A 27,172-nucleotide genomic window follows, 5' to 3' on the forward strand; every position below is an offset into this window, starting at 1 on the left:
ACACATGAAATAGAGATTCATGTATCAACTTTTTGAACACCAGTGTTTGTTACAACGGAAAAATTTTAACAAACTGGTATAGAAAACCTACTTGTTCCACTAGATATATAAATTTTTATTCGAACCATCCTTTTAAATATAAGTTGAACACCATTTTTAATCTCGTTGACCATGTTATTTTACTATCTGACGATCAGTTTCATGGTAAAAACATTGATGTCGTCAAGCAGATCTTACTTAATAATTGTTTTCCAACACACGTTATAGACACTGATTAAACGTGGCAAAGATGGATTGCCTATTAGCAACAGAACGGAGGTTGTTTATAAAATAATTGTAAGAACTGTAGCGCTTTGTATATTGGCCAGACAAAAAGACACTTAAGCACCCGGGTCAACGAACATTTTAATAATATAAAAATGCACGTAAACAATCTATCCGTAATTAGCAAACATAAATTAGAATTTGATCATGACTTCGATTGGTCAGCGTCTGATATTCAGCATAACGAGAAACATGTAAGAAAGAGAGAAATAGCTGAAATGTTTTTTATTAAAAAATTTGACAACACTATTAATTCCCAAAAAGATACAGAGAATTTAAATAACATATACGATAAATTAATAAATTAATTGTTTAGTCGTTCTCAGTATTCCAAACATAGTGATTGACACAATGTCAGTTTGACATTTCGATTTTTCTCTTTCTACTTGTTAATTATAACCTAGGTACATAATTCTATTTATTTCATTTGTAACGTGACTATCATTATTTATAGTATTGTTATTTTAGTTTCACTGACAAGGACCAAAACCATATGATCGAAACATTGTGATAGAACAATCAAATAATAAAATGCCAGTTTGGTCGTATAAACACTTGTCTATTTATTTAATTAATTTCTTATTAATTATCGTGAAAATCGTAAAACGATAAAGGACTTTCCTATCCAGTTTAACATGCTTTATATACACACAAGAAGTAATCCGCGAGATTATGAAACACCTTATCTATTCAGAGCGACCGCATCAGCAGTAAAAGAAATGTGAGCAAAAGAAATGTGCGCAAAAGAACTGTGTGTAAACGAACTGTAAGAAACGTTTATTAACCAAATGAAATTAATAATAAATGTCAATAAATTTCAAAATTATACATATATACATGCGTGTGTATGTATTTTAAATTATACAAAAATATGTATTGTGTCCAAAAGCAACGGTATGCAATTGAACAGTGCGCAAATGAAATGTGTCCAAACGAACTGTGCGCAAATGAAATGTGTCTAATCGAACGGTGCGCAACTTTATGTGTCTAAAAACACAGTGTGCAATTGCAACGTGTCCAATTGTACTGTGCGCAAGTGAAAGCTCTTCTAAATGTTATGATACCGCCGGCACTAGCATTACATGTATCGCGTAGAAGTTGCACGGTTGGATTTACCTCTTTGATGCACACACATCGCGCGCGCGCACGCACACACACACACACGCACGCACGCACACGCAAACGCACACATACGCAAACGCACACACACACGCGCGCGCGCACACACACACACGCCGCACGCACACGCAACACACACACACACACACACACACACACAAGAGGTATAAATCCGAGTGCAATTTCTACGCGGTACATTTTATTAGTGCTGGGATTTACTTGTACATTTCGGCCGAATTCCGTGGCTTACGCTTATTGCCCCCCACTCCTCGTATGCGCGTTAGCAATGAATTGCCAGATACGCGTAACTAAAAAGCGCGACGCTACGTCTCAGGAGCGTGTGCATGTAAAAATGCCTAAATATAATAAGACAATATTTTTTTGAAAACATTGTGAAAATTCTCAAAATTAAAATATTTTTTTAATGTTTTATATTTTATTGATATGAAATGTTATTATATTTTTTTACATTAAATTATTAAATTAATAAACTTATTAATCGACCTGCTAGAAAAACCATTAAAAAAAAACGCATTAATGGGTTTGACCACCTCAACAAGTAGGCTTATTTTTAAAAATTTGTGAATTCGAAAGTGTAAGACAAAATTTATTTATTTTTGGCCACATAGTAAATTAGGGTTTTAAGAAAGTCTCTTATAAGTTTTAACAAAAAATATTCCAAAATTGCGGCGCTGCAACTGTTGTCGTGGAGATCCACGCGCGAAACTGGCGGTAAGTTTATCTCAATTATAATAAACTTAAAAAAAAAGTTTTTTGCTTATTCGTGAATAATGTGGCTACAATGTAACGTACCAGCCCATTTTTTGGGCAGTCAGAGTGATCAGACCTCTTAACAATAGTACTTCATGGGTGATGGAAATCTATTGTCACGCAATTATAATTATATTATAATTGTATTGCAATCGTTCTATATTATAATTATAATTGTAAAGCGGGTTAAGAGAAAATTTTAAATAAAGTATCACAAAAATATTTAAATTATATAAACGGAATATACAATATAATATATTGATTTAATGTAAAAGAATAAAAATGTAATAATATTTTATATCAATGAAACATAAAACATTAAAGAAAAAATTTTAATTTTGACAATTTTCATGGTGCTTTCAAAAAAATATTATCTTATCATTATATTTAGGCTTTCTTACATGCGGACACTCCTGAGACAACGCTTCTTAGTTACGCATATTTAGAGATCATAGCTAACACGCGAGCGAGGAGTGGGGGGCAATAGGCGTGAGCCACGGAATCCGGCCGAAATATGCAAGTAATTTCCAGCACTACTTTATGTAATGCTAATGCTGGCGGTATTATAAAATTTAAGCGTTTGTAAGTTGAAAAATAATTAATGAAAAGTAACTTAGTTATAATATTTTGGAAAGTCCTTGAGGTAAGCTACAAGAATACATAGAATTCAGAACAGAGAACATAGTTTTAAATAATAGCGAACACGTCCGCGTGGATTGTCATCCGTCACAAAACTAAGATGGCGGCTCAAAACACAAGATGTCCGCTATTGTTTTTGTTGTTTGTTTAGCAATAAATTCCCCGGCAACGCGCTAAGAGATCTCTCGAAGACGAGCATAATCAAGAGATATAATATATATATATATATATATATATATATATATATATATATATATACAGGGTGTCCGATAATTCGCGGATTACCCTTTAAGGGAAGGTAGAGGGTGTTATTCTGAATAGAAAAGTCCTGTACCATTTTGTGATTTTCTCAATATTGAAGAAAATATTAATTTTAAAGATCAGCCAACGAAGTGCCGCGAAAGCTCGCGGCGCAAAATGCCTTCCACTGTCAATTGATACTCGGTCGCGGCGAAGCAATGGGAGGAGCAGTTTGCGAGCATGCTTCGCTATGGCAACCAAAGAAATACACACATAATGCGCGCTCCGTTTTATGTATGTGATCTTTTCATTATGTGTGTAATTCTTTCGGTTGCCATAGCTAAGCACGCTCGCAAACCGCTCCTCCCATTGCTTCGCCGCGACCGAGTATCAATTGACAGTGGAGGCATCTTCGCGCCACGAGCTTTCGCGGCACTTCGTTGGCTGATCTTTAAAATTAATATTTTTTAAATATTGAGAAAATCACAAAATGGTACAGGATTTTCTATTCAGAATAACACCTCTACCTTCCTTAAAGGGTGATCCGCGAATTATCGGACACCATGTATATATATGTATATATATATATATATATATATATACAGGGTGTATCTGAAATGATGCACTAAACTTTAGGAGAATATTCTAGAGGTCAAAATAAGACTTTTTCTATGAACATGGGTCTGCAAATGAACCCTTCTCCAGAACACATACACACACATACGCGCACGCACGCACGCACGCACACGCACGCATGCACACACGCGCATACACACACAAACACACATATACAGGATATTCCAGAACAACCTTCCGTCCGTAAAATTCGGTCAGATGCGTCGGGCGCTCGCGGCGCTCCGCGCCGCGACTGCCTGCCTTCTGTACTCGATGCGTGATTTGCTAACTATTTTTGCTTGTAACTCAAAAATTACGCTCCAATTCAAATTTTGATAAAGGAAAAATCGTCTTAGAATTGTATCAGGAATACGTCATTTTACGGACGGAAAGTTGTTCCGGAACACCTAGTATATACAGGGTGTCCGATAATTCGCGGATCACCCTTTAAGGGAAGGTAGAGGTGTTATTCTGAATAGAAAAGTCCTGTACCATTTTGTGATTTTCTCAATATTTAAGAAAATATTAATTTTAAAAGATCAGCCAACGAAGTGCCGCGAAAAGCTCGTGGCGCGAAAATGCCTCCCACTGTCAATTGATACTCGGTCCGCGGCGAAGCAATGGGAGGAGCAGTTTGCGAGCATGCTTCGCTATGGAAACCAAAAGAAATACACACATAATGCGCGCTCCGTTTTATGTATGTGATTTTTTCATTATGTGTGTATTTTTTTCGGTTACCATAGCGAAGTATGCTCGCAAACTACTCCTCCCATTGCTTCGCCGCGGACCGAGTATCAATTGACAGTGGGAGGCATTTTCGCGCCACGAGCTTTTCGCGGCACTTCGTTGGCTGATCTTTTAAAATTAATATTTTCTTAAATATTGAGAAAATCACAAAATGGTACAGGACTTTTCTATTCAGAATAACACCCTCTACCTTCCCTTAAAGGGTGATCCGCGAATTATCGGACACCCTGTATATATACATATATTTATACATATATATGTATATATGTATATATATATACATATATATATGTATAGCCCTAATCCCTCCAACCATGCTCTTTCGTGTCCCACGCTGTGCGCGAATGTGATGTGGATGCGCGAGAGAGCGTGCTGCGGAAAGTTGAGCGCGAAGTGAGACGAACGACGGACAGACACATCCGCGAGTATCAAAACGCGATTAATCCTAGAACGATTATAATATGTACACTTGTCACAAGACAGATTACGCGTGTCACACGACTGTAATCGTAATTCGCACGCGGTGGATGAACAGCGATAAATCGTCTGTCTCGATGATAATAATGATGATAATAATAATCATAATAATAATGATAATAATAATAATAATAATAATAATAATAATAATAATAATAATAATAATAATAATAATAATAATAATAATAATAATAATAATAATAATAATAAAATAAGAATAAAGTTTCGAAAACGATTAAACCTCCGATTGAGCTGAAATTGTAACTAAAGCTTTTCCTTTACTTGAGTATAAAACACCTTGACTGACGCTTTATACCTTATAGCCTTACAACCTTGAAGATTTTCTGCGGACGAGGCCGCGTTTGCTCTCTGTGCCTCTCAAAGTTCTAAAAATTTTTACTGTATATCTCCTAAAATATTGATTTTAGAGAAAAAAATTATAGGCAAAAAATGAAGCTCTTCTAAAAAAAATTTTATACATTTTTCACATAAACCTATTATTTTAGAAGTTACGTGATAAAATAATAATTTTAACGCTATCATGTTAATACAATGTATCTGACTTGATTCATAGAGAAATATATTAATAAATCATTATTATTATCAATATTATTATCATTATTATTATCATTATTATTATTAACATTATTATTATTACTATTATTATTATTATTATTATTAACATTATTATTATTACTATTATTATTATTATTATTATTATCATTAATATTATCATTATTATTATCATTATTATTATCATTATCATTATTATCATTATTATTATTATTATTATCATTATTATTATCATTATTATTATCATTATTATTATCATTATTATTATCATTATTGTTATTATCATTATTATTATCATTATTATTATCATCATTATTATTATCATTATTATTATCATTTTTATTATCATTATTATTATCATTATTATTATCTATTATGTTTAATTTTTAAAATGTCGCCAGTAAATAAATTAATAAACAAGTGTTTATACGACCAAACTGGCAATTTATTGTTTGATTATTATATCACGACGTTTCGACCATATGGTTTTGGTCCTTATCAAGTGAAACTAAAATTACAATACAATAAATAATGATAGTCATGTTACAAAGAAAAAAATAGGATTAAGCAACTTACATTATAATTAAAAAGTAGAAAGAGAAAAATCGAAATGTCAAACTGACATTGTGTCAACCACTATGTTTGGAATACTGAGATCAACTAAACGACCTTTATTAATTTATCGTATATGTTGTTTAAATTCTCTGTATCTTTTTGGGAATTAATAGTGTTGTCAAATTTTTTAATAAAAAACATTTCAGCTATTTCTCTCTTTCTTACATGTTTTTCGTTATGTAGAATATCAGGCGCTGACCAATCGATGTCATGATCAAATTTTAATTTGTGTTTGCTAATTACGGATAAATTACTTTCGTGCATTTTTATATTATTACAATGTTCCTTGACTCGGGTGCTTAAGTGTCTTTTTGTCTGGCCAATATACGAAGCGCTACAATTCTTACAATTTATTTTGTAAACAACCTCCGTTCTATTGCTAATAGGCAAACTATCCTTGCCGCGTATAATCAGTGAATTTAATTTTTTAGGTATATTGTAAACCACTGTCAGTCCCATATTTTTAAGCAACCGACCAACATCGTCACTCAAGCCTTCGACAAACGGTAGTGCGATGTAGGAGGGTTTGTCTGTATCAATTTCCCCATCACCTAGAATGCTACTGCTCCGGTGTTTCAAAAATTCAGTCTCTTACAAATATAACGATTTACAATGTGTGTCGGAAAACAATTATTAAGTAAGATCTGCTTCACGACATCAATGTTTTTCCATGAAACTGGTCGTCAGATAGTAAAATAGCATGGTCAACAAGATTAAAAATGGTGTTCAACTTATATTTAAAAGGATGGCTCGAATAAAAATTTATGTATCTATCGGAACACGTAGCTTTTCTATACCAGTTTGTTAAAATTTTTCCGTTGGAACGGATAACACTGGTGTTTAAAAATTGATACATGAATCCGACTCTATTTCATGTGTGAATTTTAAACGTGGATGATAACTATTGAAAATCAAATTAATCTCGTCAACATTTGCACGTGGAACAATAGCAAAAATATCATCTACGTATCTATAATATACAGGAACCGCAAACCCAAGTAGACTCAAATAATGTGTCTCCAAATCATCCATCACAATATCTGCTAAAATAGGTGATAACGGAGAACCCATAGGGCTGCCAAAGATCTGTTCATAAAACTTTCCATTAAAAGAAAAACTAGTCGAATCTAGAATAACTTCCACTGCATATAAAAATTGAGGCAAATTAAATTTTGTGTTTGGAGCGATGTCATTCCAACGTTTTTCGATAGCGCGCAAAACTAACTCTTTAGGAATGTTTGTAAATAATGCAGTAACGTCTAGTGATATCATTATTTCGTCATCATTAATAAGTTTCTCTTTCATGTCAGCAGCAAAAGACCAACCGTCTTTTATGTGAGATTTCGGTTGCAATTTTGAATTATGTAAAATATCGTGTATGTACTTCGATATATTATACAACGGACTGCCTAGTGACGATACTATGATACGTAGTGGAAAACCAGTTTTATGGATCTTTGGCAATCCGTAACATCGTGGCAAATTCCCGTTCGTGATGTTTAAATGTTTGTATGTGGTCTCATCTATTAAGCCATTGTCCCGCCAAGATTTGATAAGTAAATTAATTCTGCAAGTTAACTGTCTACTTGGATCTTTGTTCAATTTTTTGTATGTAGATCGGTCATTCAACATATATTCCATTTTTTCCAAGTAATCTTTTTTATATATATGACTACTGTAACGTGACCTTTATCCGCTCTAGTGACAAAAATATCGTCGTTATTACGCAAAAATTCCTTACAAAGCGAGAATCCTTTGAGAATATATCTGTCTATATGGTTAATATGTTTATTTTTACATAAAAATCTCTCGAGGGAATTTGCAATTGAGATTCTAGTTGTTTCGATTAATTCATTCGAAATAAGGCGGTGGTTCGCTTCTAAATTTTTTACAGTCCCAAGTACAATGTCAATACGATCTTTTTTATGGGATTGTTGTAATGGTAAGCCGAAATTATCACCCAGACTTAAAAGCTCAAGCACCCTTTCCGGAATATTTTTATTGCTAATATTTACCAGCCATCGTGATTTGTCTATGTTGTCAAACGGATTAAAAACTATGTTGTGTTTAGAGGTTAATGATATCGATGAAATAATGATATCACTAGACGTTACTGCATTATTTACAAACATTCCTAAAGAGTTAGTTTTGCGCGCTATCGAAAAACGTTGGAATGACATCGCTCCAAACACAAAATTTAATTTGCCTCAATTTTTATATGCAGTGGAAGTTATTCTAGATTCGACTAGTTTTTCTTTTAATGGAAAGTTTTATGAACAGATCTTTGGCAGCCCTATGGGTTCTCCGTTATCACCTATTTAGCAGATATTGTGATGGATGATTTGGAGACACATTGTTTGAGTCTACTTGGGTTTGCGGTTCCTGTATATTATAGATACGTAGATGATATTTTTGCTATTGTTCCACGTGCAAATGTTGACGAGATTAATTTGATTTTCAATAGTTATCATCCACGTTTAAAATTCACACATGAAATAGAGTCGGATTCATGTATCAATTTTTTAAACACCAGTGTTATCCGTTCCAACGGAAAAATTTTAACAAACTGGTATAGAAAAGCTACGTGTTCCGATAGATACATAAATTTTTATTCGAGCCATCCTTTTAAATATAAGTTGAACACCATTTTTAATCTTGTTGACCATGCTATTTTACTATCTGACGACCAGTTTCATGGAAAAAACATTGATGTCGTGAAGCAGATCTTACTTAATAATTGTTTTCCGACACACATTGTAAATCGTTATATTTGTAAGAGACTGAATTTTTTGAAACACCGGAGCAGTAGCATTCTAGGTGATGGGGAAATTGATACAGACAAACCCTCCTACATCGCACTACCGTTTGTCGAAGGCTTGAGTGACGATGTTGGTCGGTTGCTTAAAAATATGGGACTGACAGTGGTTTACAATATACCTAAAAAATTAAATTCACTGATTATACGCGGCAAGGATAGTTTGCCTATTAGCAATAGAACGGAGGTTGTTTACAAAATAAATTGTAAGAATTGTAGCGCTTCGTATATTGGCCAGACAAAAGACACTTAAGCACCCGAGTCAAGGAACATTGTAATAATATAAAAATGCACGAAAGTAATTTATCCGTAATTAGCAAACACAAATTAAAATTTGATCATGACTTCGATTGGTCAGCGCCTGATATTCTACATAACGAAAAACATGTAAGAAAGAGAGAAATAGCTGAAATGTTTTTATTAAAAATTTGACAACACTATTAATTCCCAAAAGATACAGAGAATTTAAACAACATATACGATAAATTAATAAAGGTCATTTAGTTGATCTCAGTATTCCAAACATAGTGGTTGACACAATGTCAGTTTGACATTTCGATTTTTCTCTTTCTACTTTTTAATTATAATGTAAGTTGCTTAATCCTATTTTTTTCTTTGTAACATGACTATCATTATTTATTGTATTGTAATTTTAGTTTCACTTGATAAGGACCAAAACCATATGGTCGAAACGTCGTGATATAATAATCAAACAATAAATTGCCAGTTTGGTCGTATAAACACTTGTTTATTATTATTATCACTATTATTATCATTATTATTATCATTATTATTAGTATTATTATTATTATTATTATTATTATTATTATTATTATTATTATTATTATTATTATTATTATTATTACTATTATTATTATTATTATTTTTCGCGCTTTGGAAAAGACAAAATAATTTATTAAAATCATACAAAGGCCTAATACACACATCGGAAACAACAAAATAAAATTAACATAAAATCAATATCATCTGACTTGAAAAAATAGCAGATGACAGATCCATGCGCGTGCAAATGTAGTTTACGGGTTTGGGTGAGCGAGTTTTACGTGGTAACATTGGCAAACTTGGATTGTTTATAATTCAAAAACTATTGAGGCTTTCAAATTTTTGTATTAGAATTTTTTTGGCTTTATTTTACTTCTAGAACACGCTAAAGTATTATACGAAAGTTATAAGACAACCTGTATGTATATTATTTATAAAAAATTATGCCAAATTAAAGTATAAATTTTGGCCATTTTATCATTATAATTTTTTCGGTAAATATTCCGAGGAATTATTTATATGAAAAAATTAAAGCAGTTTCATTAAAAAAAAATGAAAATGACCTTGAAATCTTCGAAATGACTTCACAAAAAAATTATTACTAGCATACTATGACCCTTTTAATACTATACAATGTTCATATTACAATAATTTTATATCTCTAAAAATAGCAGAGATATATTCTAGGACAGAGTTATTGCTTCACTATATATATAGAGTGATTCAAAACAATCTGATGTCCTTGAAATGTCATATTTTTAACCGAATTCTGAAACAATTTTTTCTTTTATAAAATTTTGTCCGAAGCTTAATTTTTGAGTTATAAATTGAATATAGTTGGCTACTTACAAGTCCGGTACAACGGACAGGCAGGAACGGTGCAACGCATCACGAGATTCATTTCACATTTCATGATAAATATCACGGGAAACAATACTGTTTTTAGTGCAATATTTTATTATCGCTTTCAAATATCAATTTCTATACAAATTATAGAAATAAAATCTCACAATCAATATGGTGATTTATTATTATTATTTTTTTTAAAAGATACGCGTTACGACTGAAACTCTCTCTCTCTCTCTCTCTCTCTCTCTCTCTCTCTCTCTCTCTCTCTCTCTTTTTTCTCTTATTATTATGCACCTAAAAATGTTTAACGAGAAAGGATTTGATCGCCTTAATGAGGGCAGATATGTCTTTGCATCGTTTTTACAAAAGATGCTCAAAGTGACTATCATAACGCAAATTTCTTAACATATTCATTTGGACATTCTCCAGCATATTTTCTTTGATGGCCCAAATTGCTTTGTGGAGTTTGGCATCCAAATCATCAATCATTTCAGGATATTTCTTGTAAATAATTTCCTTACAGTAAAAAGAAATTTAATGTGTTGAGGTTCGGAGATCTTGCAGACTAATGTATTGGATCATATCGGCTCATCCAGTGCTCAGGAAACTGTCGATTTAAATAATTGGTCACAACTCTGACGTTCTGTCACCATCTTGTTGAAAAATTATATTATTCCCTCGAATAGAGAAATTTCTTCCAAAAATTCTGGCATTGTATTCTGTAATTTTACATAATTTGCGCCATTTAAATTGTCTGACACACACACACAAAAGGGAGCAAGGAGTGTCTTTGGCCCCCCTCCCGCACCCCTCCCAACGGTAGGATGGACCTTGCTTTACAATGTAGCATGTACTTTGTAAATTGTAAAGCGAGGTCCATCCTGCCAGCGGGGCGGATGCGGGAGGGGAGCCGAAGACCCCCTTGCACCTCCTCCACCCGTGTGTGTGTGTGTGTAGTCGCATGCGCGTGCTTCCTGTTCATGCGTGTACTTTGATATATTTCAAACTTTTTTTGTTAATAACTTTTTAACGATGAATGACCAACGGCTAAAATTTTTTTTATGTTACTCAGAATCATGATTTTGTCAACATATGTCAATCTCAAGGTCCTTCTGACCATCAAGGTGCTCCTCTAAAAGTAAATAATTATTGAAAATACATTAAAACTGTCAAAATTTAACATTAAATATTTAAAAAACTATAAGAGACCTCCGATAAATTTATAAGGAAAAGTTACTCAGGATCATGTCTTTGACAACATATGTCAAGGTCAAGGTCATCGGTTATGGGTAACCTAAGCTGAATATTTACTCTAGTTTCAAGTTCTTGTTCGATAGCACGAACTGTTTCCACATTAAATTTTTTGCAGCACGTATTCTTCCTGTATTAATCTTATTTGTTAAGACGCTGCCGGTTTCATACAATTTCTAAGCTACGGTGGGTATCAAGTTTGGCGGTAGATGTCGCGCTTGATTAGGATACAATTTGGATTATCTACTTACAGCCACATAGTACTGTCTTTGGCGCTCATCAAGTGTCAGCAAATCATAATACTCTTGTTTTGTGCACAATGCCATTTCTTTCTTGCATTCTTACTAAACGGAGAATGATTATCGTAGATATTGATTCTGTCGCATTATTTACGGGATATTTCAGGTCAGGTTAGAGAAACATCAGAATCTTATAGAAAATTGAATTTGGGACAAAAATGTTCCTAAACATAGGTCCGGAAGCATTTTGTTAAAAAGATAATTAATAAACTAATAACTAATAATTAGTAAACTAATAAAAAATTAATAACTAATAAACATCAAAAAATAAATAATAAACGCCAAAAAATCATGTTTATTTGATGATTTTTAAAAATAATCTTTTATTTATTTGAAAAAGTAATGAAATAAATCTGATAGGTTAGATAGGTAATTATTAAATAACAAGCTAAATTACATTATTTTTATTTATTTAATTCTGATAAAGCGTTCAAAAGAAAATAAGCTCAAAACAACGAAAAAAACAGAAACTTTAAAAACAAACTTTTGAACGTCTTATCAAAATTACAAATGAAAATAATGTAATTTAATTTGTAATTTAATTACCTATCAGATAAAGGTCACTTTAAGCATTTTTTTTACAAAAATGACGCAAAGACAAATCCGCCCTCAATAAAGCGACCAAATCTTTTCTCGTTGAACATTTTTAAATGTGCAGTAATGAGAGAAGGAGAGAGAGAAAGGAGGACTTCTGAATGTTACGTGTATCTTTCATAAATAATAATAGTATATCATCGTATTTATTGTAAGGTTTTATGCCTTGTGCGGAAATTAATATTTGCGAGTACAATAAAATACTGCAGTAATGTTTCCAGTGATATTTATTGTCAAATTGTGAGGTGGAAAAAATCAAGAAGAAAATAGAATATAGAATAGAGCAAATTAAATTAACAAATAATTGTAAATTAGTAACAGCCGATATGATAATAAAAATCTCAGGAATAATAAATATTACTTATCTGTAAACATATTTGCCGGAATCTAACATGTCGAATTTAAAATTTGACTTAAGTAACATATCTATAAAACCTAATGTAATAAAATTAAAGAAAATAATCCAAAATCCGACCAATTTAATAGATTTATTCTAAATAAATTTAAGATTTATCGAAACTTCAAGAGATAACGAGAAAGAATTAGACAAAACTAATATTAATCCGTTCTAATAAAGGCAAGTAATATACCCGATATTAGGCAGCTTTCCAATACTTATAATAAATATCATAATAATAATATTATGGCGCGTCAAAAAAAATTGTAAACAAAATACATCACAAATAGAATAAGAAACAATTGTAAACGGAATCTCACAATTAGAAAACTATCTATTCACTATCTATTCTTTTCTCCGAGGGAGAGATGTCATAACTCGAAATTCAATAACATAATTACGAGCTAAAAAAATCCAAAGCGTACAAAATCAGCATTTCATGCAACTTAGTAACGAAAGTATCATCTAAGCAAGAGGTGACTGCGTGACTCCACCGCTCGCTTAGATAATGCTTTCGTTACTAAGAGACGTACACAAGTAATTCATCGTACATGCTTGCCGATACTGGACAACCGCTTTCTAATGAAAAAATAAATAATTGTTATAAAAAAAATTGCAAATATTTGCATATTTTGTTTTAAAAACAATTATTTTCTGTACACCATTTGATTCATCTTATTATTCTTTACATGAAAGTATTACGATACTTATCGAATTATCGAACACTAAATAATTTTTCGAGATATTTTATATTTCATACTAAAATATGTCAGATTAAGATACAAAATAACTCAAAAAATTCTTAATGAAAAAAACTTTATTATAGTGTTTTGGAAAGCTCTCGACATAAGCTATAAGAATATTCAATAAAAAATAGGGGTTTTCATTTAAGAAATTAAAGGTCCTTGACTTTAACGATGCCATCCAAGGACAAACCAATGACAAACCAATGACACCATCTTATGTTCACCTCAAAACCATACAATTTTTGTTCAAAACGTTTTTCTTTAAAATGCTTAGTTTTTGAAAGAAAAGGGGTGTACGGGTGATTTAGAACACTGTATACAGGATAGGCCATTTTAGTCAATCCACCGAAATATTTCAGAGTCCTTAAATTTAAAGACAAAAATGTCTTGAACAAAAGTTGTTCGGTATTGAGGGGGTCATTTGATGACCTTCAGTTGAATCAAAATCCAAGGAATTATTTTAAAATCAATTTTATTTTTTAAAATGCGCGCTCCGTTTTATGTATGTAATCTTTTCATTGTGTGTAATTCTTTCGGTTGCCATAGCGAAGCACGCTCACAAACCGCTCCTTCCATTGCTTCGCCGCAGATCGAATATCAATTGACAGTGGGAGGCATCTTTGCGCCGCGAGCTTTTCGCGGCACTTCGTTGGCTGATCTTTTAAAATTAATATTTTCTTAAACATTAAGAAAATCACAAAATGGTACAGGACTTTTCTATTCAGAATAACACCCTCTACCTTCTCTTAAAAGGTAATCCGCGAATTATCGGACACCCTGTATATATATATATATATATATATATATATATATATATATATATATTCTTTTATTAAAAGGTATTGGCGAATAAGCACGCGTTTCGTGCGGCTATCGCGCGGCTAAACCATGGGACGACGCTTTAAGCGTGACAGCGCCGAGCGTCTTAGTGTCGCACGGCAACGAAAAGTTTGGCCTCGCGACGAGAGGGATACCAAAGAGACCAAACTTTTTCGTTGCCGTGTGACACTACGAAGCTCGCTGCTGGCACGCCTAGAGCGTACGTCTCTTGGTCTAACCGCGCGATAGCCGCGCGAAACGCATGCTCATTTGCCAATACTTTTTAATTAATATTTCAATAATTATTGCGAAAATTATTGCAATATGGTAAAGGACTTTTTTGTTCAAGTTTACTGTCCTCTAGCCGCTCACGAGCATTGGCACAATCTTTGCAAGACACCCTGTATATATATATATATATATATATATATATATATATATATATATATATATATATATAGATCAAGATCAATGTCAAGATCAACTTGAATTTATTTGGAATGAACTGTGTAAAGGTAAGCATTTATCAAAGTCTCAAGAAGGATTATAAGAATATACATATATATATATATATATATATATATATATATATATATATATTGTATATATATATATATATATATATATATATATATATATATATATTGTATATTCTTATAATCCTTCTTGAGACTTTGATAAATATTTACCTTTACACAGCTCATTCCAAATAAATTCAAGTTGATCTTGACATTGATCTTGATCTCTAAGGAGGTGATTAGTATATAAAAAGTTGCGGTCACAAATTTTAATTTTAAATCAGAAATAGGTCTGCGTTAATTTATGTCTTTCGGAAATGGAACTGTCGCTTATTACACACATTTGCCCTTGCATTTATTTGATATTTAGAGAATTTTACAAGAAGATATCAAGAGACTCAAAAATGCCAACGCAATTTTTGAATTATCACTTTCCATCATGTATATACATATGTTGACAATGAATACGAAGACTATGTTGAAGATTAAGTTAGTGAATATGTGAAAATACCAAACGTATGAAATATAAATATTTAAATAAGTGTAAATATAAATATAAATAAGTATAAATATACACATAGCCTAAGGTAACTCCACCATTGCAGGTCCCAAATCCTGATGAGAAAAGATAAGGGCTTAGGTAACATCAAAACAAAAACAAACATATAAAAATATGTAATTAGCTATGACTATATGACTCCAAAATCAGATCCTTAATCTTTGTTACATAAGTATAAGAAACATTCATTTGTAAGCCTTATTATTCCGATTCCGAAGCCATAGTATTCCATTTCATAACTATCTATAATAATAACTTCCACTATAAAATATTATTTATTCTTTAGTGCAAATAAAAGCCATGATTTTAATAAAAACATAATGAGAGAAATTTGCTGAAATAGCTTGAGAAAATGATAAAATCAAACGTTGCTTTTTTAAAATATATTCTAAAATTTATTTTGGGTATTAAGACTATTTTGGACTATGATTTTCATATTCAGCAAGTGAAGCTGAATGAAAAAAGGTGAATCCAACGAGCTGCATACTCTCCAAATTGTCTAAAATGCATATCCTCTTTTAACATTTGGCGAATTTGCCGAAATGAGCTCAAAATGAAAGCGAAAAATTTTATTTTAATAATAAATTTATTTGCATAACTAAACTATATTAAACAATTTTTTATTCGATGCTAGTTCTATATTAATTTAGATATTTTTATCCAGATAATAAAAAATACTAATAACAGATTATCTTAAGCATTTCTTTTATTAATCGCTCGAATATGATCAAATATTTGTTTTATATAGCAAAAATCTAGAAAATTAGAAAATTATCTTTATAATTTTGTAGCAAAAATTCTATAAAACAACAATAATAAGTAAAATAAAGTTAAATATTTTTAAATAAAAGATTCTGCTTTATTCCTCGTGTTTTAAGTTTGTTCTTTAATCGATTGCTGATATTCTAAACTAAAAAAGTATCAGATATACAAAATTTGTTGCATAAAATGGTCAAGCATGCATCATCTTTTTATTGTATTCACAGACACCGAGAAGTCGGGTTTTCTCCAGTTAGACTGGCATACTATACCCTGGCTCTGAACGCGATGTGCATGGACCCGCGGCAGTTTCACGGCCACGATCTGATCGGCACATTGCAGCATCATGAGCCGCCGACTGATTATGAATTCACGTTGACCGCTCTTGCGGCATGTAGCGCGCAAGCACACGTTCGCAAACGACAAATGCGTCGTCTCTTGGACATCGCAAGTGCTCCACAGAATCATAATATTGGTGAATTGCTCTAAGAGTCATTATATTATCAAAATAGGATAGGACGGAGATAAAGCGAATAAATAGAGATAAGAGATTTCAAGAAAAAAAGTTTCAATTTTATAATAGTAGTTTGAAGAATAAGTTATTAAATATCTTGAATTTACAAATTTTCTATTCTTAACTTTTTAAAAACGGCTCATTTTTTGAAAAATCAAACTTTTACAAAATTTATAAAAAAATTTATTTAATAAAAACTAACATTGATTTGAGTTGAAGTATGATATTCCTTGAAGTAATTAGTTTCACAGAGACCAATATTACACTCTTCATATTATACATTTATATCTTGACTCTGATCTTCTATTTTCTTTTCTCACTGACTGGCTATAAACGACACATATTTTTTGTTTTATTTTTTTATCAGGCTTAGATTGAAGAGAATTTATTAAAAGAAATTATTAGAAAGGCTCTTCGAATGTTTTTATGTACTTGTTTTTCTTATACTTTTTTTCTTATATTTTTGTCATTTGAAAAAAAAAATATATGTCTGCCGTCCTCAAAGGGTTTGTAGAATAAATGAAATAATCATTATATAAATAAATATCTTCAATATTTGAAGTATATAATTTTTAGATATATTCTAATCAGAGATCAAAGTTTTACAATAAAAAACTTGTAAAAATATTGGATAAAAATGGATAAATGCTGCTTACGACTTTCACGCGAGCAGGGAAGAGGGATGTATCCTATAAGTAATATAAAAAAGTTTTTTCTAGTTCAGTTATATATAGCAAAAACGAATTAGTATGGTATATACAATCTTGTTACTGTTTTTAATATCAGTTTAAACATTTAATTAAAAACATTAAAATTGTCAAATTTCAATTTATTATATTTTTAATGTTGTCTTTTACATGATTTTATGGAGACGTTACTTAAAACAATCTTCTTTACAACAGAGAAGTGATACTTAAGAAGTGATAAAATTGATGAAATCTGATCTTTTATGCATTTTTATCAAATTGTATTTTAAAAAATGTAAGCTCTATATTTGTATTTTTATTCTTATATTGCACTTGCAATTTGTAATGCACTTGATTTTTAATGGAATATATAATATGAATGTATAATATATCATTGTAGACACAATCGCAATGTTGATCCTGGTGTTGCGGTGCATCAGCCAGGACCACCGACATCGCAACATCCATCACATTATTCGCAAGCCGTCCACAGTATTGGCGCAGCAGCAAAGGCACGACGGCAGCTTCGGCGATTTGCACACTACCGCATTAGTGATGCAGGCACTTGAGGAGGTAGAGAACGAGCCAGCCGACAATTGGAACAGATCCGCAGCGTTAACCTGGCTGATCAGTCAGCAACGACTAGACGGTTCATTTCATGGTGATGTCCGCGCCACTGCCGAAGCGATATTGAGCGTCACTCCGCGTGGATTAACCAACATTCGAACCCTTGACTGCGAACAAAGTCTATCGGACAATTCGCCACCTCGTTTAACCACAAGCAACAGTAAATCTTTTATTATAAAGAAATTTTTAGATAAATTTAAATTATTATGGTAGATAAAAAAATAAGATTTTCTATTTTATTAAAACTTTCTTTACAACTTATGCACAAATTAAACTTCTTGTATGATAATGTATGCTAATGACTACTTTTTAATATAATTTTTTCGAGAAAATTTATGCATTTATCTCTTTTGACACAAGTTTGAAGATCTTCTTTCCGTTAAACTAGGTTTTAATGTTTAAACCATTCTTAAATAGCATTCTGTACCGCTTCATTATCTGGAAATCATCTTCCTCCAAAATGTTTCTTCAGCGACTTAATCAAATGAAAATCGAAAAGGTAGATCCGAGTTTAGAGAGCATGCTCCATATGCTTCCAATCAAATAATTATAAAAGTTTCTGAGTTTGATGTGCAGAAAGAGGTTCTCTAGAGAAAAGCCTTCAAATTATCTAAGCTTTTCTAAAGAAAAGTCTTTAAAATGCCTTCTTGATGATGTAGCGATGAATGCTGCTTAAGAGTAATTTATGGATCAAAGGTCGGATTTTTACTGAGGAAATTTTCTTCAAAGCGACTCCTTGTGTCAAGGTGCTATAAGTGTATCAATCTTCTCAAAAATTAAAAAATAGTCATTAACTTATTTTTTAACTTTATATATGTATATACAGGGTATCCCATAACTACCGGGCTTCCTCTTAATGGCAGATTCCTTAGAACATTTCAAGACGAAAATCCTAATACAAAAATGTCGAGGCTATAATAGTTTTTAAACGGGAAGTGATTATATTTTACTAATGAGAGGACTGAGATTTCGCGCGCTCAGGTACGACAAAATAACAAGTGAAAAAAGTGCTTTATAAATGGTCTTTTTATAATATTATGTGATTATTATATAAATTTACAATAGCATTGTAATTATGTTTTCCAACTTCTCTACACATTGCATTAATATATTCTTTTTACGAATAATGAATAGAACAAAAGGCATCTTAAAAATGATTCAAATAAAATTAATATAGAAAAAAATTATTATTGAATTAAGTCTGGCCAATCATTGCTGATCTTTAGCCTGGCGCACATCAGCACTGAACTATATACCATACTGGAACATACACGGCTCTGCTAATTGGCGGTCATAAATGTGGGACTGCAAGAGTTGTTTTCAGACTTGTGCTTGTCTATCTAACTACGACGACGTGACTGGATGTACTATCCGTACTGTACTTGTAAAAACTAAGTCCTATTTTTATCACAGCACAGCTTGATGTGTAATTTTTAAAATACATTTTACCATTTTTCATATTTATTTTAATTCTCTGCTTCTTAATGTTTTCAACGATAGAAATAAATGGGCACGTGGCATCAAAGATCGCGTATTATTATATGTAGGGCGACATTTTCAGTCATGGTAGTTCACGGGTAAAAGAAAGAGGTCTGAAAAGTTGCAGCCATCCTTTAGTGACCGCGGTAGTGGTGATGAGGGCATGACCATGCGCGTTCCAGTATGGTTTGCAGTTCAGTGCACGTCAGTGAGTCGCGCTGTGAAGCGAACGTTCACGCATAGGGCTCACCACCAAGGCTCACCGATGTGCGCCTGGTTAAAGATCAGCAATAACTGGCCAGACTTTACTCAATAATAATTCTTTTATTAAGCGTTACTATACTATACGATACAAAAAAATGATGAAGGATTTTCCTGCTTGGTTTAATCCGCTCTATTTGCACATTACAGGTAGGGCGATTATTATCAGATACCCTGTATACAGGATATGACTAAATAAATGCATATTAATAATACTTTCAGATGCAGAACAACAATCCAAATCGAAAAGTCCTGAACCATTTTTTGATCTGAGTTTTCTTTTCGTTGTTATATGATGTTAAAGTTAGCAATTAGTGCCTGTCTACAACGGAAAACAAAGAAGGGGCAACGGGGATTGGAGTAGCGAGACGGCTTTCTGCTGTAAATAGGCGCTGATTAGCTAACTTTAACATTATATAACAACACAAAAGAAAGCTCAGATCAAAAAATGATTCAAAACTTTTCGATTTGGATTGTTGTTCTTTATCTGATAGTATTAATAATATGCGTTTATTTAGTTACACCATGTATATATATATATATATATATATATATATATATATATATATATATATATATTACAGGATGTCCTAGATTAATGGGGACAAAACTCATATGTACATAGAGCGGACTAAACTGAAAAGTCCGCTATCATTTTGCAATTTTTGCAATTATTAATTATTAAAAATCGTCATTATTAGCTCGGTTTATTGCCAAATCCAAGCGCGCGGCGAGATACGACCGCCCAGAGATCGAAGTTGCTAGGCGCGCGAGGAGTTGTTTATTACAAGTGGCAATGACTTAACACGAGCAGCGCGTAACGCTGGACCTCGATCTGAGTTATGATATAATGTACGTATGTGTGTACGTGTGCATACATGCATGTACAAAGAAAAATAATATAAATTCTACTGCTTAAAAAGGCGATTATTCTAATTTACTTTTTTTTCTTAATAAATAACGGTTATCTTTAACAAAAATATTTTCTTAATAATAATCTTAAAATGTATTTATCATAAATTTTAGAAAAAATTATTATGATGTATTCGAAAAAAGAATTTATACTCCTTCAAAGAATATTATAAGAGCTTATGATAGATTTGTGGATATAAATTTATGAAATATTTGAAATAAGTAATATTTATTTAATTCAAGTAAATTATAGTATGTAATTTGTACGTGTATATACATTGTAGAAAAATGTTAAATAAATATTATTTGTTTTAAGTAAAGTGATGAATTTATCTTAAGCCTATTATCAAGAAAATATTGCTTGTAAAGATAACCGTTACTTAGAAGAAGAGAACTAAAATTGAATAATTGGCATAAATAGTAATCGCGACATAAATTTGCGAATCAAAGAATAATTATTTTTTCTTTCTGTGCAAGAAAATGTTAGAGTGCTATCATTTCTACACACCTTGCGGTAGATAACATGGCGCATTTTTTTTAAGTGTATCCCCAGTAAGTCTAATCTACTTATTTTGAACAGTTTTTGCATTAAAATATTCTCATATTTTAATGCAAAAACTGTTCAAAATAAGTCGATGCCTCTCGTTCTTTTATATACAATTCAGCTCCGAACAATAATGCGCATCGCGCGGTACGCCATTTCCGTCGTAGTATTGAAAAATGCGAGAATTTCTTCTCATACCTCAGCTTCTATATCACCACGCCTGTGCTCGACTAAATTTTTATAACTCCAAACGAAATAGTTGAGCACATTAATATCCGACGACCGCGCCGGTCAAACGATTAATAAAAAATTTGGACGCTCCGCGTCTGGGCTCCAATTGGCCTCTTTTCATTCAAAGTGATATTATCTTTAGAGTCTTTCTATATTCCATCTTAGTCATTTTTCCTTAATAAAAAGTTTATTATGGGGAGACGAAAATCCGCACGCCGTTCGGAAATTTAAACACGTTCGATGTGAAAGTCACTGAGTCTGTCTGAGGAATCATAAGTATCTCGCCGATAATTAATACTTGTTAAAGTAGCGTAAATACAACATTAAATAAAAATAATAAATATACCTTCACAATAATAGAAGCTCTCCATCTCCCGTAATAAGTTGCTGCACCGCTGGTAATGAAACCAGTGCAATCCGTTCTACCGTAGAACACGATACACATTGCTTCGGAAGAGACCTAGGCACGTATTACCTGGAGCGACAAACAATCAACTAGGAAAAATTAAATTCGATAACAAATGAACGTTGTTGATTGAAACCGTGTGTAGTGTCCAGCGTGCGTGCATTTTCAAGAATATTGTGAAAAATTATTAAAAGATGTATACCGCTCAAGAGTATACTGATATGTTAATTACATACGGAATGACTGAAAAACGTCTGTGCCGCCGTTTGATTTTACGCGGAACGATTCCCTGACCGTGAACGACATCTCGGACATAATGTAATTTTGAGATGTATCCGACCCGCCAGAGAGACAGGATCTCTTTTATCACATTGGCGACATGGTGATACAATGTCACGTAAACAATGAAGAAAGAATCCTGCAAGTATTCGAGGAGAACTCCGGGAACAGTATGCGCCGTGTCGCTCGTACGCTAGGTCTCTCCTGAAGCAACGTGCATCGTGTTCTATGGCAGAACGGATTACATATATATACATACATATACAGGGTGTCCTAGACCACCTATACATACCTTTTCTTTCAAAAACTAAGCATTTTAGAGAAAAACATTGTAAACAAAAGTTGTATGGTTTTGAGGGGAACATAAGTTAGTGTCATTGATTTGACCTTAGATGGCATCGTTAAAGTCAAGTCAAGGACACCTTTAATTTCTTAAATGGAAAACCTCCATTTTTTTATTGCATATTCTTATAGCTTATGTCGAGAGCTTTCCAAAACACTATAATAAAATATTTTTCATTAAGAATTTTTTGAGTTATTTTGTATCTTAATCTGACATATTTTAGTATAAAATATAAAATATCTCGAAAATTATTTAGTGTTTGATAATTGTATCGTAATACTTTTATGTACAGAATAATAAGATGAATCAAATGATGTACAGAAAATAATTGTTTTTTAAAAAAAGTATGCAATTATTTGCAATATATTTTTTTATAACAATTATTTATTTTTTCTTTACATATTTACGATACAATTATCGAACACTAAATAATTTTTGAGATATTTTATATTTTATACTAAAATATGTCAGATTAAGATACAAAATAACTCAAAAAATTCTTAATGAAAAAATATTTTATTATAGTGTTTTAAAAAACTCTCTAGATTAGCTACAAGAATATGCAATACAAAATGGAGGTTTTTATTTAAAGAACGAAAATTGTCCTTCAAATGACCTTGAAAATGACCTTTAGTGTCAAATTCAAAGTCACTATTAGATAGCCCCCTTTGTTCCCTATAACTTTTATCGGATTCGTTTTCCTTCAAACGTTCATTCTGAAAAGTTAGGAGGGTGGAACTTTTAAAATGGGACACCCTGTGTGTGTGTGTGTGTGCGTGTGCGTGAAATTCCAATTTGTGCACAAGTTATAAATAAAAACTCGTAATAAAATAAAGAATCTTTACTTTTTTTTATCTAGCCTAGTATAACATGAATGGCAATTTGTTCAATCTTATTTCTTATTATTAATAATTTTGCATAAAAATCATTATCTCTATAATTTTATTAAAACTTCTTAATTTGAGATTTATATAACTTAAAATTTAACTAAATTTAATAACTAAATTTTAATAATTTTTTTAATGATTATTTGAAAAATTGTCATTCATGAAACTCAGATGAAAAAAATATGACATGTCAATATAACATAATAATTTGCCAATAAATACGAATTCTGCTATAAAATAAATAAAATTAAATAATTATCTTTTAAACCTACTAGTTGCAGACATCGGGACGTCCGACAATCACAGTGAGATCGCACTGCCATCAGAAGCGTCAGAAAGTAATCTAAGCAATGCAGACACAACGATTGCATATACTTCGGCGCCGATATTAGTGAATATATCGTATACTTTATGGGTCGGCAGCAACGTAAACGAGACATACAATTTGACGGTGACTGCGCCAAAGAATGAAACTTTCTACGAAGTGATGTTGTTGGCGGCAGAAATGTCACCCCATTTCGAGTTTCTTGCGTCCGAATGGCCTAACGGTCATTACGTTCATACATTAGCTGGTTACAAGGAGGAGCCAATGTCCTATCACTATTGGCTACTCTATAGATTGCCCTCGCCGCCGGAGCCGTCCTCGCCGCCTGGAAATCAATTAGTCGCGCCCGGAGGTATGAACGATTTGGGATTAATCCCTTGTCTTATATGTTTACAAGTCTTAGCTTTTCTTAAATTTTAAAATTTCTCTGTGCTTGCAGGCGTCGACAATTTGCAGATTAGCGAAGGGGAGCATTATCTCTTTTGGTACAAGAAACTATGAAGCACGTGGCCTCATAAAAACCAAAAAGAAGAGATTATATACGTAAACGGAAGGAGAGGTACTTTGTAAGAGAAAAGTAAAATTATGTATACAAATAAGAAAGAGGAAGAACACGCGATCTCGAAGCTCTAGAGCAAGATCCAATATTCACTGCCATCACTAATTACCAACACATAAAAAAAAAGAAAATAATGAAAATAAAAAAAAACACGCGCGATGCTGTTAATGCAAGGGAGAGAAAACTTAAGCGAAAAGAAAAAAACATGAATATACAACAAACATGAACTTACACACATATATGCATACATATAAAGTTGGCAGTGATTTTTGAAACTTCGTTCTAGTGGCTGATGCTTGAAGGACCTGGATGAGATAAAGTACGGATTTTGCGCACGCGCGCGATTGATACGTTTCGATATCATACACACATATACACATAACAACTTAATATTTCTTAACACATTGAATGCTAGTGACGAGATGACTAGATGACACAAATGTGTATCTAGGATAGACCTATCGTCGGCACTTTTGCGTGTGTATCTAGGACAGACCTATCGTTGATACTTTTGCATGTGTTATCAATATGTAAAAACGATTTCATTGATTTACAATCAGCTGTATTTACAAAGCTGTATTTGCATTAGTATTTATAGGTGACCAATAAATTCATTAAAATTATTGTTATTGTTATTACGCGTATATTTACATAGCCTTAGCTTTAGAGTTCATAAAATCAAGCCGAGATCCGCGCGGCAAGTTTATTAAAACTGCAATAAGCTACATGTGAGAAGTTTTCTATAAAATCGTAATGTGCACAAACATACTTATACTTATCATAATTAATTCATATTCAATAAAATTGAATAATAGTACTCATATTAGCGAATATCTCCTGATGTTTCCGATTTGGCTGCAACGTGTTGATTTGATAAATACATTCACGATTAAAGAGAATAAGCAGCGAATAAGTAAATAAATAAGTAATTAAATAGTGAATACGAAATATTGAATGAGAAAATGAGTATAAAAGAAATCATATAAGAGTAAACACCGCGAATCTGATTTCTTTCTGCAACGGGTTCGAAAAAATGAAAGGAAAATACATTATGAATGTCATACTTTCATTTGTACCTCTATGATATGTATCATTTATCAAGTAGTTCGGAGTATAATGTACGATTTCATTTTTTCTTGGAATTAATAAAGGAATGAATAAAATACATTTACAAACCTAAATAGTATATTTTATTTTGTTTTTTTTTAATCAATCTGATATGTTTCATCAGTTTCTCAAACGTGTATCATTTGTATAAATAATTTGTATCATTTATCGAGTTTTGTGCGTCAATAAAAGATATTTATAGATCTAAAATGTTTATAGATTTATATAAGATATTTACAGAAAAATATCTGTAAAAAATATCTGTAAAACATTTTTTCTTTGATAGCTTATTGCCTTTTTAAATAATAACAAATATATATCTACATAACATTGTTTGATTATTTGAATACAACATATGATTTCGTCTAATCAGTTAACATATTTTTGATATATTTTTCAGTATACGTATATCTTTCAGTTTTTAGTCCATTATTTTATTTTTTTTCTAAAAATCTCATACAATGATTCAAATTATATTATAATTATATATAAAATTGAGAAGCGTGGAAAAGTGAGTGGAAGACAGCGGAGAAGCTAGAATGATAGAGAGAGGGTGGTGCGAAGAGAGAGGAAGAACAGCGAGTCGGAGTGGAGAGAGAAGAGTGAGGTGGAACGATAAAAGAGAGAGAGCAAAGCAAGTAGGAGAAGAAGCAGAACGAGGAGAAGGAAGTAGCAAGGGAAGGAAAGGAGATGGGCAGAGGCGGACAGAAGGGATGGAGAGGAGAATATGGATGGAGGAACTGGTGAAGGAGTTGAGAGGCATAAGAAAGGAGATGAAAGGGTTAAAAAGAAAGATGAAAAGATGGAAAAGCGAAAACATAGAGGACAGGGATGGCAAAGGAGGGGTAGGGAGGAAGGAAAGAAGAGAAATGGAGAGAGTGGAGGGAGAGGAGTGGAGGAGCAGAGGAGAGTAGGACACAGGGAGGAAAGTGGAAGAGGAAGGAAGGAAGATGTGAAGGAAAGAGAATGAAAGAGAGGAAGTGAGGATGGAAGGAGGGAAGAGGAATGAGAAGTAAGGGAACAAGGGATGGAAGGAGGAAATAATAGAGCCTGAAAGAGAAAATGTAGGAGTAGGCAGGTGGGAGGAAAAGGAGAGAAGATTCGCGGTGAGGGATAGGAAGAAAAGGATAGAAAGAGGCGAGATGGAGGAGAAGAAAGAAGAGATAAGTAGGAAGGAAGGAGGAAGATTTAAGGAAAAAGGTGAAAGGAAGAGGGGAAAAATGAATGAAGAGAAGAGGAGAGAAACCATGGAAAGGAAGGAGTGGATATGAAATGGAAGGAATGAAAAGGAAGAGAGCAAGGAAAGAAGGAATTGAAAAGGATAACTGAGAGGAAGGATGGAATGGAGCACAGGAAGGAGGAATGGAGGAGGATGGAAGGAATAGATGGAACGAAATGGAAGGGAAGGAAGGAAGAAAGTGAAGGAAGGGCAGAGAGTGAAGGAAGGAATGGAGTGAAGGAAGGAATGGAAGGTGGAAGGAAGGGAAGGATGGAAGGAGGATG

The 27,172-nt window shown here is 32.4% G+C and overlaps 1 protein-coding gene across 3 annotated transcripts in view; it reads left to right on the forward strand.

Moving 5' to 3' along the window:
• The window catches only part of LOC126859157 (uncharacterized protein CG3556), a 61,353-nt gene extending 35,610 nt beyond the window's left edge, over positions 1-25,743 (forward strand). For all 3 annotated transcript variants that reach the window (XM_050610190.1, XM_050610191.1, XM_050610192.1), the window contains exons 4-7: positions 16,737-16,984; positions 18,110-18,496; positions 23,954-24,355; positions 24,443-25,743. In XM_050610190.1, coding sequence (XP_050466147.1) covers positions 16,737-16,984; positions 18,110-18,496; positions 23,954-24,355; positions 24,443-24,504 — 1,099 coding nt within the window. In that variant the 3' untranslated portion in view covers positions 24,505-25,743. The remainder of the gene's footprint in view (positions 1-16,736; positions 16,985-18,109; positions 18,497-23,953; positions 24,356-24,442) is intronic.
• Positions 25,744-27,172: the final 1,429 nt, after the last annotated feature.

The sequence above is a fragment of the Cataglyphis hispanica genome, chromosome 2, assembly GCF_021464435.1.
Source record: "Cataglyphis hispanica isolate Lineage 1 chromosome 2, ULB_Chis1_1.0, whole genome shotgun sequence".
Classification (NCBI taxonomy): Eukaryota; Metazoa; Arthropoda; class Insecta; order Hymenoptera; family Formicidae; genus Cataglyphis; species Cataglyphis hispanica.